The sequence below is a fragment of the Ceratotherium simum genome, chromosome 17, assembly GCF_057802395.1.
Source record: "Ceratotherium simum simum isolate JZ-2026a chromosome 17, ASM5780239v1, whole genome shotgun sequence".
In the NCBI taxonomy this organism is placed as follows: domain Eukaryota; kingdom Metazoa; phylum Chordata; class Mammalia; order Perissodactyla; family Rhinocerotidae; genus Ceratotherium; species Ceratotherium simum.
Window position 1 is genome coordinate 28,308,827 of NC_141916.1, and position 13,106 is coordinate 28,321,932.

Sequence of the window (13,106 nt, forward strand, 5' to 3'; positions counted from 1 at the left end):
GTTTTGTACAATCTTTCCATGATCCAGTTAAGAATGAAATTCACACGCTTGTACGAACTACACAACAGGGATTGTATTACTTTTATAACTCTGTATATTAGTTAAATGCTCTTCTATTCACACTTAAAACTGGCATTGTACAATATAAGATGAATGGTAAAAGTAATGTTAATAATTAAAACTTTTAATTTTTCTTTATGGAAAATGACATTAAATAGCAAGTAAAAAGCCAACCCTGGTGGTCTACTGGTTAAGATTCAGCACTCTCACCACCATGGCCGGGGTTTTTTCGTGGTCAGGGAACCACACCACCCGTCTGTTGGTCATCATACTGTGGCAGCTGCACGTTGCTGTGATGCTGAAAGCTATGCCACTGGTATTTCAAATACTAGCAAGTCACCCATGGTGGACAGCTTTCAGCGGTGCTTCCAGACTAGATAGACTAGGAAGAAGGACCTGGCCACCCACTTCTGAAAAATTTGGCCATGAAAACCCTATGAATAGCAGTGGAGCATTGTGTGATACAGTGCTGGAAGGTGAGAGGATGGTGCAAAAAGACTGGGCCAAGTTCTGCTCTGCTGCACGCAGGGTCGCTAGGAGTCAGAATTGACTCCACGGCACTAACAACAAAACAAATAAACAACACCACGACAAGATCAGCGAGAGAGCTCAGAAGAAAGGAAAAGCTTTATATATTAGCATCTTTAACAGTATTTTTATATTGCTTTTCTAACAAGACACCCTGTGTCTTCATTTTGCACTGGAACAAAATCAGGTAGCTGGCCCTTGCGGGGGTGCTGCTTTAAATTTAATAATCAGAAGTTTCTCTGAGGAGAGAGCACTTAAGCTGATAACGAAAAGAACAAAAGGAGCCAATCATGACAAGTAGGGAAAGAACATTCCAGGTAGAGAGAATAGCTAGTGCAACTCCCCAAAGCAGGAAAGAACTTTATGTGTTCAAGAAATAGAAAGAAGGCCAGTATCACCAAAAAGTAGTGCTTAAGACTTGGAGTAGCAAAAGAGGATGTTCGAGTTTGGAGAGGCCAGAGTGTGAAGGGCCTTAAAGTTTAGAAGAATTTATTCTATTTCTGTTAGGTAGCCATTGGAAGATTTCAGGCAGGGGAATAACATAAATGACTTTTTTTTCTTCTGTGAGGAAGATCAGCCCTGAGCTAACATCCGATGCCAATCCTTCTCTTTTTGCTGAGGAAGACTGGGCTAACATCTGTGCCCATCTTCCTCTACTTTATATGGGACGCTGCTACAGCATGGCTTGACAAGCAATGCGTTGGTGCGTGCCTGGGATCCGAACCTGCGAACCCCAGGCCAATGAAGCGGAGCACGCATTTAACTGCTGCACCATCAGGCCAGCCCCCATGTTTATGTTTTAAAAGATCACTCTTATCTCAGTGTGGACGCAAGCATGGACTCAGGGAGACCATACCTGAAGAATTCCTCCCCTCCCAGGTAGAATTCATCATACTCTTCTCATATTTTCAATGACTGCACTTATGGATTTTCAAATTTGTCTCCCTGAGTTAGATTTTAAGCTCCTTGTAGACCTGATAGTCTGAAGCCTCTCCGTATCACTAGTGTCCGGCATTGTTTGCATAGAGCCGTCACTTATTAAATATTTATTGAGTGAATAATTGAATAGGATTTAAACCTATTGTGTTAAAAGCTCTTCCCTTGTAGTTTCTTCAACTTAAAATAATTAATTAGATGAGCCATAAGGAAAGAGGTTATAGCAGCTACAAAGAAATCTGAAGTAAATATCAGATTGTTGATTTATCAATTTTGAAATCTGGGAGAAAATTACTGACTCGGTTGTCAATGGGAATTTGAATTTTTACACTACCTCTTCCTGAAACCATGTGCAATCTGTATCCAAATCCACAGGTACTGTTGGTGCTAATGTTTGTCCAGAAGTTCCAGCCTCACGGCTTGGGACTGAAGTTGGCCTGAAACACATTTTGATTGGTTTGCATGGTACATAAATATGGCACTGAATTATGTTGATGTTTAAAACTAAGGAATTTTCTTTAAATTTTTTTATTTTTTTTCCCCCAAAGCCCCAGTAGATAGTTGTATGTCATAGACGCACAGTCTTCTAGTTGCTGTATATGGGACGCAGCCTCAGCATGGCTGCAGAAGCAGTGCGTCGGTGGGCGCCCGGGATCCGAACCAGGGCGGCCAGCAGCGGAGTGCGCGCACTTAACCGCTAAGCCACGGGGTCGGCCCTAAAACTAAGGAATTTTCACATAAAGTTCTGATTTTTCTCTATCTCTTGAGAAGTAACAGACATACAAGCAAACAAAAAGCTTGGCAGCATTGGGTCTGCATTCCAGCAGGCTGGAGCTGACGACAGCCACTGCCTTTGTAAGAGGCCTGTGTTCTCTATTTTATCACAGTCCTCAATTTGCCTGCTCCACTCACTTGGGTTACCTGCCTGGATCCTGGTGGCATTTGTGTTTGTGACAGCTCCTACTGGGATATATATGTACTAGAGCTATTTTAAATGAGATTAACAAAAAAAGTCTTAAATTATACATCTTAGTTTTTTTGCTAAATTTGCTCAGCTTTACTTGCCTTGCTTGCAACTTTTATCAATCCCAGAAGCAAAGTGACCAGTTCAGATCCAGCCACTTGTGAGGCTGCCAGGGGGCAGGAGGAAATGGTGCTCTGATGTGTTAATAGATAAATACTGAGGGGAGGGAAGGCTCTACAGAGGGGAGCCAGTGGAGAGCTTTGCCACCAACTTGGGCTACATCTCTGCCCTTTTCACCTCCCAGTTATGTGTCTGTTAAGACTCAGGGGTATCGAGGTTAAGGGACAGAATAAGTTTAAAACTATCTGTAATTATATATACTACATGGGCCTTCTCTTAAGATTAAACACTTCTTGTTTGTCCCAAAGCCTGCTGCCTCCCCTGACCCACGCTGCTGTATCTCTGCTGATTAGGTGTGTGATTTTAGACTGTAGGTACTTGGGGCAGTGCCTTTATTTGGATGGTGACATTTAATCTATTATACTGTTTTGTATGAACCCACATGTTTATTTAGAGAAATGTATGAGGCAGTCCACAAAAGATACTCTGTGGCAAAGCTAACAAAGGCTGTTTCCACAGAGCTATCTAAAGGCATGTGGAAGCACAAAGTCACAGGCAGAAACCACAATGGGTCAATGTTGATAGAATCCCGGGATTGGGAGGTGCTTTTAGAAGGCCAGAAGGGAAAGAAAGTCGATTTGGAAGGATTTACTACACGGCGGGTCTTGGTGGATACTCAGTTCTGGGAACACTTGGCAGTATCAGGGTGCACTTCATTTACCAGTGTACAAATGATTTCACAGAAACGCATTCACGAGTCTCGGAGTAACGCATTCAGGAGTCTCGGAGTAAATCATTTCCATATCCCACATGGGCTGGTCAATGGGCGATGGACTGCAGAACAGCCCAGCTGCCCAGAGACAGCGGCCAAACCAGGGAGGGAGTTTAGCACGAATGACTGACTCCCGGGAGGGAGGGCGTTCAGCCGGGGGCTGGGGAAAGGGGTCAAAGTCCAAGCTGGAGAGAGGACAATAAGGCGAAGGGTGGGAACAAAGCCGAACCAGAGCGGCAGCTGGCCGATTCCTGGCGCTGCGCTGGTGAATCGAGCTTGGATTTTAAAAAAGACACAGGCAGCAGGGCGAGCCTTCGCGGCTGCGTTCGCCCCGCAGAGCCTGCCAGGGCGCACCGGCTGGCTGCCCCCGGGCGTGGGCAGCGGCGGCCCGCATCCCCCCGCGCGCCTCCCTGCCCCGCAGCGCCAGGCAGTGTCCGCCGAGCGCAGGGCGGGGCGCGGGCCGGCGGGAGGCGAGGTGGGGCCGGGCCGCGCGGCGGCCGCTGACGCAGTGCGGGGCGAGCAGCCCGGAGCGCCCGGGCGGGCAGGCCGCGTCCCCGCGGAGGGGGCAGGGCGCACTCGCCCGGCCCAGAGGCGGCCGCCAGCGGCCTGCTGGCTCCGCTGCCGCCGCCGCGCTCGCCCTTCGCGCGCCTCGTCCCCGCCCCCGATCCCGGGGGGTGAGCGGGGGAGAAGGGGCGGGCGCCCGCGAGCCGTGAATCACCTCCTCCTCCCCCTGCCGCAGCGCCGCCGCCACCTTTCCATTCAGTCGCCCAACATGGCTGGAGCGCGGCGGAGGTGAGCCGGCCGCCCCCTGCCGCTCCTGTCTCGCGCCCGAGCGCCGCGCCTCCGGCGGCGCCTCAGCTCTGCGGGGCCGAGGCCCAGGGGCCCTGCCGTCGCGCGCCGCCAGCATGTGGGGCGCCCCGGACGAGAGCTCCGTGCGGGTGGCTGTCAGGTGAGAAGGACGCGGCGGCGGCGGGCCGGCGGCGGGCGGGCGGCGGGCTCGGCGAGGACCTGTCTGAGGGCCGGCCCGGCGGCTGCGGAAACTGAGGCAGCGGGGCTCCGCCGGCCTGGCGTGCGCTGCCCGGTGCTCGCGGGGCAGCCCCGCCGCCCTCCCGCCTTGGGAGTCTGCAGGTGGGCGGCGGCCGCGCGGCGCCGGGTCCCGGAGCGCCCTGCCTCTTCGGGAGGCAAAGCCGTCGCCGGCCGCCCCCGCCGGGTCCTGCGCCTGAGGAACAATCGCCTTAGCTTCGGTCGCCTTGGGCGATCGCCTCTCCGGCTTTGCCCGGGGAGCCGCCTCTCTCCTGGGCTGCGGTGTCCTTTTTATTATTTATAGAGTGACTGTCATACGTGTACATGCGACTCCGGCCTTCTGAGGCAGGAGACAAAGCATCCGACTGATAGCGCTTCCAACCGCAGGGTTGTAGATGTTGGTGCAAATGGAAGTCTCATTGAGCATCACGGGGAACTAGACTGCACCAGCGTGTGGGTAGAGGCGACATAGCTGGCCTTGCAATGGGAATTATATTTAAGGTAAAATCCACTGGTAATAGGTCTGTAGAAGGAAAAAAACTCTTCAGCGAGTGGAAGGGTGAAATGGATGACTGGGTGAAATATCCTGAGGTTCAGCGGGATGGATACAATATAAAATTCTACATGATTGGGCGTGGGTTTTTAAATACTAGCTACATTAAAATTGTGTTTTGGTCAACGACAGGTACACGAGTATTGGATGTAATTTAGACTGTTTTGATACATATTCTAAGCTCTGACAGTTGCTCATGGAAAATGCAACATCATCCCTGAAATATTAATGAAGCAGTCATGGTGGAAGAAGTGCGTTGCTTTCACAGCTCTGAGTCCACTCTGAATTCGCTTCTCTTTATGTCTACTTTAAGGATTATAAAAATAGTCTGTACTCTGAGAAATTATTTTTAAAACTCCTCCAGTTTTGTAGTCTTTCTGAAAAGATTTTAAAAATCCTATCATTTCAGCATTTCTATCGTTATTTTAGTGACAAATCTTGGTTAGGCATAGAAATAGCAATTTTATATATTCTTTGTATCTTTAATCAATTTAAAGAATAAACTGGATTTTAGAGATTTTTTTTCAGTCCATTTACAGACCATGAAATGACCACCCATGGAAGTGACAGTTTGATGACTCTTTAGTATCTCCTGTTCTAAAGCTTTTGAAATTTTAATTTGGCTTTCTTGGTTATTCTGGGGCTACTTGTCCAATCGTTGGATTAGTTTGTTTGTCCTATTTGCTGCTGCTACTTCTCTTGGCCTTTTAATATCTATTCATGACTGTACCACCGCAGAGAAAGGGGAAGGAAAAAGAGAGGAAACCCAGTACGCGGCAGTTTTGTTAGTTAACAGATCTGGTCAAGGAAGGTGAAGAGGAGCATAAAATAGTAATGAAAACAGAAAATTCGGCTGTGAGAGAAACCATTTTTAGAGAGTTAAGATTTTTATCCGTGAATTCTCTAGAATATCATACGGCGGTTTATTGGCCCTGCTATTAAGTCTGATGCCGCTTGCAATGGAGGCGAGCAGAGCCATGAATCACCCTAAAGTGACACTGACAGATAAATAACTTATATTTGGTTTTGGTATGCATGTTAGCACTTTTTAAGTGAATAAGTGTGAATCTGATTGTTGGGAAAAGGCTTTGGAAGAATTTTAACAGAACTTAGTAAGCTACATTGTGAAGATCTATTTTTTTTTTCATTAAATACATTGTCTGAATAGATCCACTCTCTAAAACTTATTTTACATAGGATAAAAATAGCTTATATAGCACTTTGGTATTTTTAAAGTGCTTGGACATATATTTTCATTTACAACAAATACTTATTGAACATATCTCCCCATCTGAGCTAAAAATAGGAATAATTGTTGGACACATACCAGATGTCTGGGTCAGAGCTGTGTGTTAAGGTGTTTTATATGCTGTGAAATCTCATTTATTCCTCATAGCAATCTTTGACTTAGGTCCTGTTATTATTATGGCCATTGTGCAGATGAGGCATAGAAAGATTAAGTAATCTGCCCAAGGTTAAACTGGTAGCAAGTGGCAGAACGAGAGTTCCAACCCAGACAGCTTGACTCTGCAGCCCAAGTTCTTAACCATTAAACCTGTATAGGTGAGAGGCAAGAGCCTGCTTCACAGAGCTTCATTTAGTTAAGGTCAGTTGCCTCTTCCTGGTTCTGTACTAGTTCAATTACAAATGAATGGCTTTGACAGGTTATTCATACCTCGATATTGCTAGAAAAGATAGAGCTCAGATAGAGAGGACCTGAACTTAGCTAAAATATTGCCTTAGATTCTTTAATCTTTCCAGTGTCCTCCAATCCTACCCTCCAGTTTGCTATAGGCTTCATCAGCAGGATAAATAAATCAACAAATAGACGCAAAGTAGCAGGGTATTTGACCTACTTTTCCCCTTCAATGAATAATGTAATAACAGGTAATAAAGAGTTGACTCTACTTGTGTAAATGCACAAAGCATCCTAGAGGTTCTTCTGTTTTATTAGATGTAGAAACTTATCAGTATGTTAATGCTGATGACTCTATTTTAGGTTTCTCAAAATGAATGCATGGTCATCTACGGCTTTGGGGAAAAGTTAAACAGAAAGTTTCTCATTTAGGGAGAATTTTTTTTTTTTTTGCTGAGGAAGATCATCCTGAGCTAACATCTGTTGCCAATCTTCCTCTTTTTTTTGCTTGAGGAAGATTATCTTTGAGCTAGCATCGGTGCCAGTCTTCCTCTACTTTATATGTGAGACACCTCCACAGCATGGCTGGTGAGTGGAGTAGGTCCGCGCCCAGGATCCAAACCCACGAACCCAGGCTGCCGAAGCAGAGCGTGTGCAACATGAACCACTTGGCCACGGGCCAGGCCCTAGGGAGAATATTTTTAATTCAATTTCCAAAAATACCTTTTGGCAGAATATATCTGCGATGTTCTGCAGGGTATCTATCGTTGTGGTAGATAGGGATTCAGATGACAGCTCCACTACCCAACCCCATGTGGCTATTTAGTACTTGAATTATGATTAATGCTACTGAGGAACTAAATTTTAAAATTTATTTAATTTTAATTAATTTAAATCTAAAAACTGGGCCTTGATTTAGTTTTTGGAAAACTTTTAAGTATGCTTGGAACAACTTGGTTATGTGGATCTACTTTTTAACTATAAAGTTTATGAAATCGAAATACTGATAAAGTATTTCTGATGAAAATTTAGCATCCTAATTGACATGTGTTGTAAATATAATATATACATTAGATTTCAAAGACTTAATATGAAAAAAGTGAATGTAAATATATCAATAATCTTTGTATTGATTACATGTTAAAATGATAATATTTTGGTACATTGAGTTAAATAAAATATTATTAAAATTAACTTCATCTGTTTTTCCTTTTTTTTTTTTGTGAGGAGGACCAGCCTTGAGCTAACATCCATGCCAATCCTCCTCTTTTTTGCTGAGGAAGACTGGCCCTGGGCTAACATCTGTGCCCATCTTCCTCTGCTTTATATGGGACGCCGCCACAGCATGGCCTAACAAGCGATGCGTCGGTGTGCGCCCGGGATCTGAACCGGCGAACCCCAGGCCGCCCCAGCGGAGCACGTGCACTTAACCGCTTGCGCCACTGGGCCAGCCCTTGTTTTTCCTTTTTAAAAAAAATGTGGCTACCAGACATTTTAAAATTAAACAGAATGTTGCTCACATTATATTTCTATTGGATAGTGCTGCTCTATAATTTAAAAAATATGAGGAAGAAGTATTGAAAAAACTGTTCATAGCCACTGCATCATAGACTAAGCTCACTTTTAGATCAAGAAAATACCAAAATATTGAGTGTCTGTTTTTCGGGTGGTTATATATACACATACACACATAGACACACATGTATATACATACACACACATATGTACATGTAAGATTTGATTTAACAGCAACATTTTTTTCTTCTGGGTGCATAGGTGTAGAAAGTTACTGATTATGGACTCAATGTGGTAGCTGATTTCCTAGAAAATGTGGTCAGTTGATAGATTTCATCAACAAAAATGAGCAATGAAGTATAGTGTATATTCTATTCTTATTTAAGTATACTATTCAGTTAACTCAAAATGATAAAATCAATTAAACATTTTAAATTCTAAATCTAAGACATTGTGGGATGATGTGTCTTTTCCTTTCCCTGTCTGAATGCTGACATAACATTTGAAACTTTTTTCCTCTTCAAGAACTTGAGCTTGCAAAATATGTCAAGAGCTGGACGAAAATGGAGATACAGAAGAACCATTGTGTTTTCATGTCATTGTCTATGTGGTTGTGAGCTAAAATTTCTTTGCTCGGCTTTGGCAGAGAACAGTACATATTCTTGACAGTGAGTTTGGATTAGTGTGTAATGTTGTCTAATTTGCTATATTTTCACCTTACTAAAACACTTTTAAGAAGTGGTATTGCTCAGCAGGCTTAAGGGCTGATTGAACGGTCACAAGCTCTGTTTTAGGTCTGTCACTGGCACTGATTTGCAATGTGACTTCTGTGAACTTTACTTTTTCCTCATGCTGAGGTGACAGTGTAAAGGTATTAAGGGTTGTAAGATCTTTATATATGCAGTCTATTAAATATGTGATTTTTTTGTTGTTAGTCGTTGTTGGCATTAATGGTGCCTCTATATTGACAGGAAGGAACTATTTTAACATTTCAAACTTGACTTTCCCAACAATATGTTTACTTTGGGTACTCTTGTTACTGAAGAGGAAACATTTAAGCTTTTGTGGTCTCTGTCCCAACCTGGTTAAATACAAATGTACAATATTTCATTTAATCTACATTAAAACCCTCTGAGGTAGGCTGGACAGATATATCCCTATTTTAACAGATGAAAAAATGAGTCTCAGAGGCACTAGGTGACGTATTCAAGGTTTCTCAGCCACTAAGTACCAGAATTGGAACTCAAAACTCAGGCTTCTGATATCTGTTTCTTTGTTCTTAAACATATTTCCAAATGTGTTCAAAACATTTCACGTACTAATTTCAATGTGATAAGGATCTTTCAAGATGAAACAATATACATATCAAGTAAATTATTTGAAACAATTTAATGTTTAGAAAATATAGAAGTAGGTAAGCAAGGCTCTTAGAAATAGTTATTTTATGACAATAGGTGGTCATCTGGTATTTGGTCATTTGTTTATTCCTTCCTTCCTTCATGCAGCGAATATTTATTAAGTGCCTACTATGTGCTGGACACTTTCCTACCACTGAGAATACCCAACACACATGACAGACATGGTCTCTGCCTTCATGGAGCTTTGACCTAGCAGTATGAGGCTCTATAAATACACCAACTATGTTGGAACTAACACAAAATATAATCAAGAGCACAAACTAGAAATGAAAGACAATTGTTGCAGTTTAGTTTTTATTTCTCCTTTATTTTTTCAATAGTATTTTTTAATTCATACATTTCTTAAGAATAGAGACTAAAGAGCTAGCAGATGATATGAGTTGAAAATCAATGAAATTATTTTATTTATAAAATATGAGTTGATACTTTTTCTTCAGATACAGCTTATTGAATTTATGAAGAAGGGTGGTAGGCCTGTTTGTTATTTGGAACTCCATGGAAGTTCAAGTTTCGTGTCTAATTATTATACTGCTTAAGCTCTTAACCATCTTACCTGCTAATAGGTTAATATTTTGATGCATAATTATGGGGCAGTGCATGATGCACTAGAAATTCCAGTTTAGTGAAGCCACGAAAGCAGAAATTATCTTGGCAGTTAATTCCATAATCTGCCCGATCTTCCAATTCTCATCAATTTCTCCTCAGAGAAGTAAATTTGGAATATTCATTATTATGAATATTTTCCCCCAAGACATGTTACAACTTGCCTGTGTGACTCTGATTTATAAATGGTTGTTTTCTGTCATTAGACAAGACCTTCATCTGAGTTTCAGACTAGAAAGGAAAACACATCAATGAAAATGTATGCCAGATAATAGAAAGTATTTGCATAAAGTGTATCATTAGAATAATTTTTTATTCAAAATAAAACAAATATGTTTGTTATTTTCAGTGCTTCTTACTGGGAAGCGGATTTGTGAGTTCTTTCTTTCAACTTGGTGTCCCGGTGGATTAACTATTTAATCTTCTCAGAGTGTTAAAATAGTTTTTTTGTGGCCCAAGCTTTATTTGAAGCAAATGACAGCCAAGCCAAGGGGACAGTTTTCGTGACACCCTACAATTATTTTGCAATCTTCTGAATGTTTAAGAATTATATTTGAGGTTCCTTTGTCTTTTGTTTTTTGAAATTGTTAGAAATTTATATATTGAACATAACTTTTAGTACCTCTAAAATTATTGACAAAATAGGTTTTAAAGCTGAAAGGGACCTTGAACAGCCTAGCTGGTTGAGGCCCCTTCTTTAAGACAGTTGAGGCAATAGAGGCCCAGAGAAGTTGAAGGAATTCCTTGAGGTCCCACAACTAGCAGGTCAAGTCTTCTGTTGATTAGTGCTGTGGATTTTCTAGGACTTCTTTTTTTGCTGTCAGATACCCCGGAAGTAGAATAAATTTATATTTTATTTTTTATTTTATTTATTTTTAAAGATTTTATTTATTTATTTTTTCCCTCCAAAGCCCCAGTAGATTGTTGTATGTCATAGCTGCACATCCTTCTAGTTGCTGTATGTGGGACGTGGCCACAGCATGGCCGGAGAAGTGGTGTGTAGGTGCGCGCCGGGGCTCCGAACCCCGGGCCGCCAGCAGCGGAGTGTGCGCACTTAACCACTAAGCCACCGGGCCCGCCCTAAATTTATATTTTAAACACTACAGTTCTAATCCCTTAAACGCTTATTATGGAATAAGTTTAATTTTACATTTAAATGAATACCCCTACTCTGAGTACCCATTATTTTGGCTTTATGATTGCCTCAATTCTAGAAACTAGACTAGTGAGTCTAACAAGGACCTCTTAGAGATAGAGAGGGACCCCTTGGATAGAAGTCTAGGTCTATATTTTGAGGTTCCTGGTATATTAAAATGTGAAGAAATAATATAGACTGTTTTCAACATTTACATGTAACACATTAACACTTTAACAACCACAAAAATACGTCGTGTGTATAGTCTAATTTGGAAATAATGTTAAACAGGTAAATAGGAGGTATTTGTGAATTCTGGGCCTGGGACATGTGGCCTTCTCCCCCTCCCCTGCCCTTGGTTCTTAAAACTTTTTTTTCTGCTCCAACAAATTTGAGGATTATAGCACATTCCAGTAATAACGGCAGCCTAACTAAGGGAAGGTGGCTGGAGGGGGGGGTGGGGTAGAGGTAGGGTGTGGTTGAGTAAGGTCAGGTGAGATACGTTTATTGGGATCTGGAATTGGAGATGGTAGAAATCTGAGTGGTTTAAAAAGTCCCCGTTTTGAGTATTATTTCACTGGATAGGTGGTTCTTAAGCTTTTAAATAACATCTCAGCTCTTCCCATCCTTATTTTAGAAGGGAATAAAGAATACAACACATTTTGACCATAAGGGAGGCCCGTCATCCCAAAAGTATCCTAAATCCCACCTCTACATGAAGCCTTGCTAGACTGCTCCCATGCAGGTAAATTTCTGCCCTTTAGGGCCATAGACCTTCCTTATGTGATTCTTCTTTCTCTCCCTCACAATGTGATGATTTTCACTTGAAATGTTCCCCAAACTCAGTGAACATTTAATACTTTTTTTTTAGAAGGTGCTAACATATTGACAGCACTATTACAATAGAACATTTGAAGGACATGGGGTTATTAAACTGAAACAAGCAGACCTACATGTCCAGATTGGAATGAAGGTTGTTCAGGATTTAACCCCAGGGTCAGTTTACTTGGGTGACTAATCCACCTCCATCTGCTTCTTCAGTACGAGGAAGGAAGCAAGAAAATTGTTCATATTTGGTTGTGGAGAGGTGGGCATCATGAACCCACCCAAGGGCTAAATCAGGGAAAACTCAAGGTTTATTCTCTACTGTTTGGTTCTCTTAGTGTGTAGCAAAATTTTAGTTTTTGAAGTTGGATCTGACGTTATTCTCAACTTTGGGGATCTGTGTCTGTCACTGAGGCATGACAGTGTCAGTTCTCTGAATATGATGAAAGGAATTATGTTTTTTCAGAGTAGATATTCACATTCTTTGACAAAGCTGCATAGTCAGTTTGGAGTTGTTCTAAATAAGAGACTTTCAGCAAGCAGGAACAAGAAACCTTGGAGAGGGTCAAGCTGTAGTTAATTATTATGATGTGGTATGTTGATCATATGGTATACTAATGAGGCATAGGGCATCTCTATCTACCCTCAATTGTATTCCTTCTACTCTTATTTACTTTTTTAGATCAAAATTCATTCATTTATTACATAATTATTGAATGTCCACTGTGTACTGGAATCACATAAGTTGGAGGTATTAAAGCAATTGGAGGTGATATGAAATAATAGAATGAGCATTGGACGGTTAGAAAACTGTTTTGGTCTGGACTGTTAACAGTGATAAACTTGGCTTTGAGTAGGTAGTTATCCATCTACCTCAGGGGACTAGGGAAAGGATCAAAACAGACGACCATGTGAAAGCATTTGGAAAGCGGTTTTTACACAAATACAGGTGGTAATGTTATTATTAGAGATGAGTTTGATATAACCAACAATGGACATGTTGGGTATATTCCAAACT

The 13,106-nt window shown here is 42.1% G+C and overlaps 1 protein-coding gene across 1 annotated transcript in view; it reads left to right on the forward strand.

Moving 5' to 3' along the window:
- Window positions 1-4,011: 4,011 nt before the first annotated feature.
- KIF21A (kinesin family member 21A) overlaps window positions 4,012-13,106 on the forward strand; it is a 146,061-nt gene continuing 136,966 nt past the window's right edge. Inside the window, exon 1 of the mRNA XM_087442566.1 lies at window positions 4,012-4,329. Coding sequence (XP_087298692.1) covers window positions 4,286-4,329 — 44 coding nt within the window. The 5' untranslated portion in view covers window positions 4,012-4,285. The remainder of the gene's footprint in view (window positions 4,330-13,106) is intronic.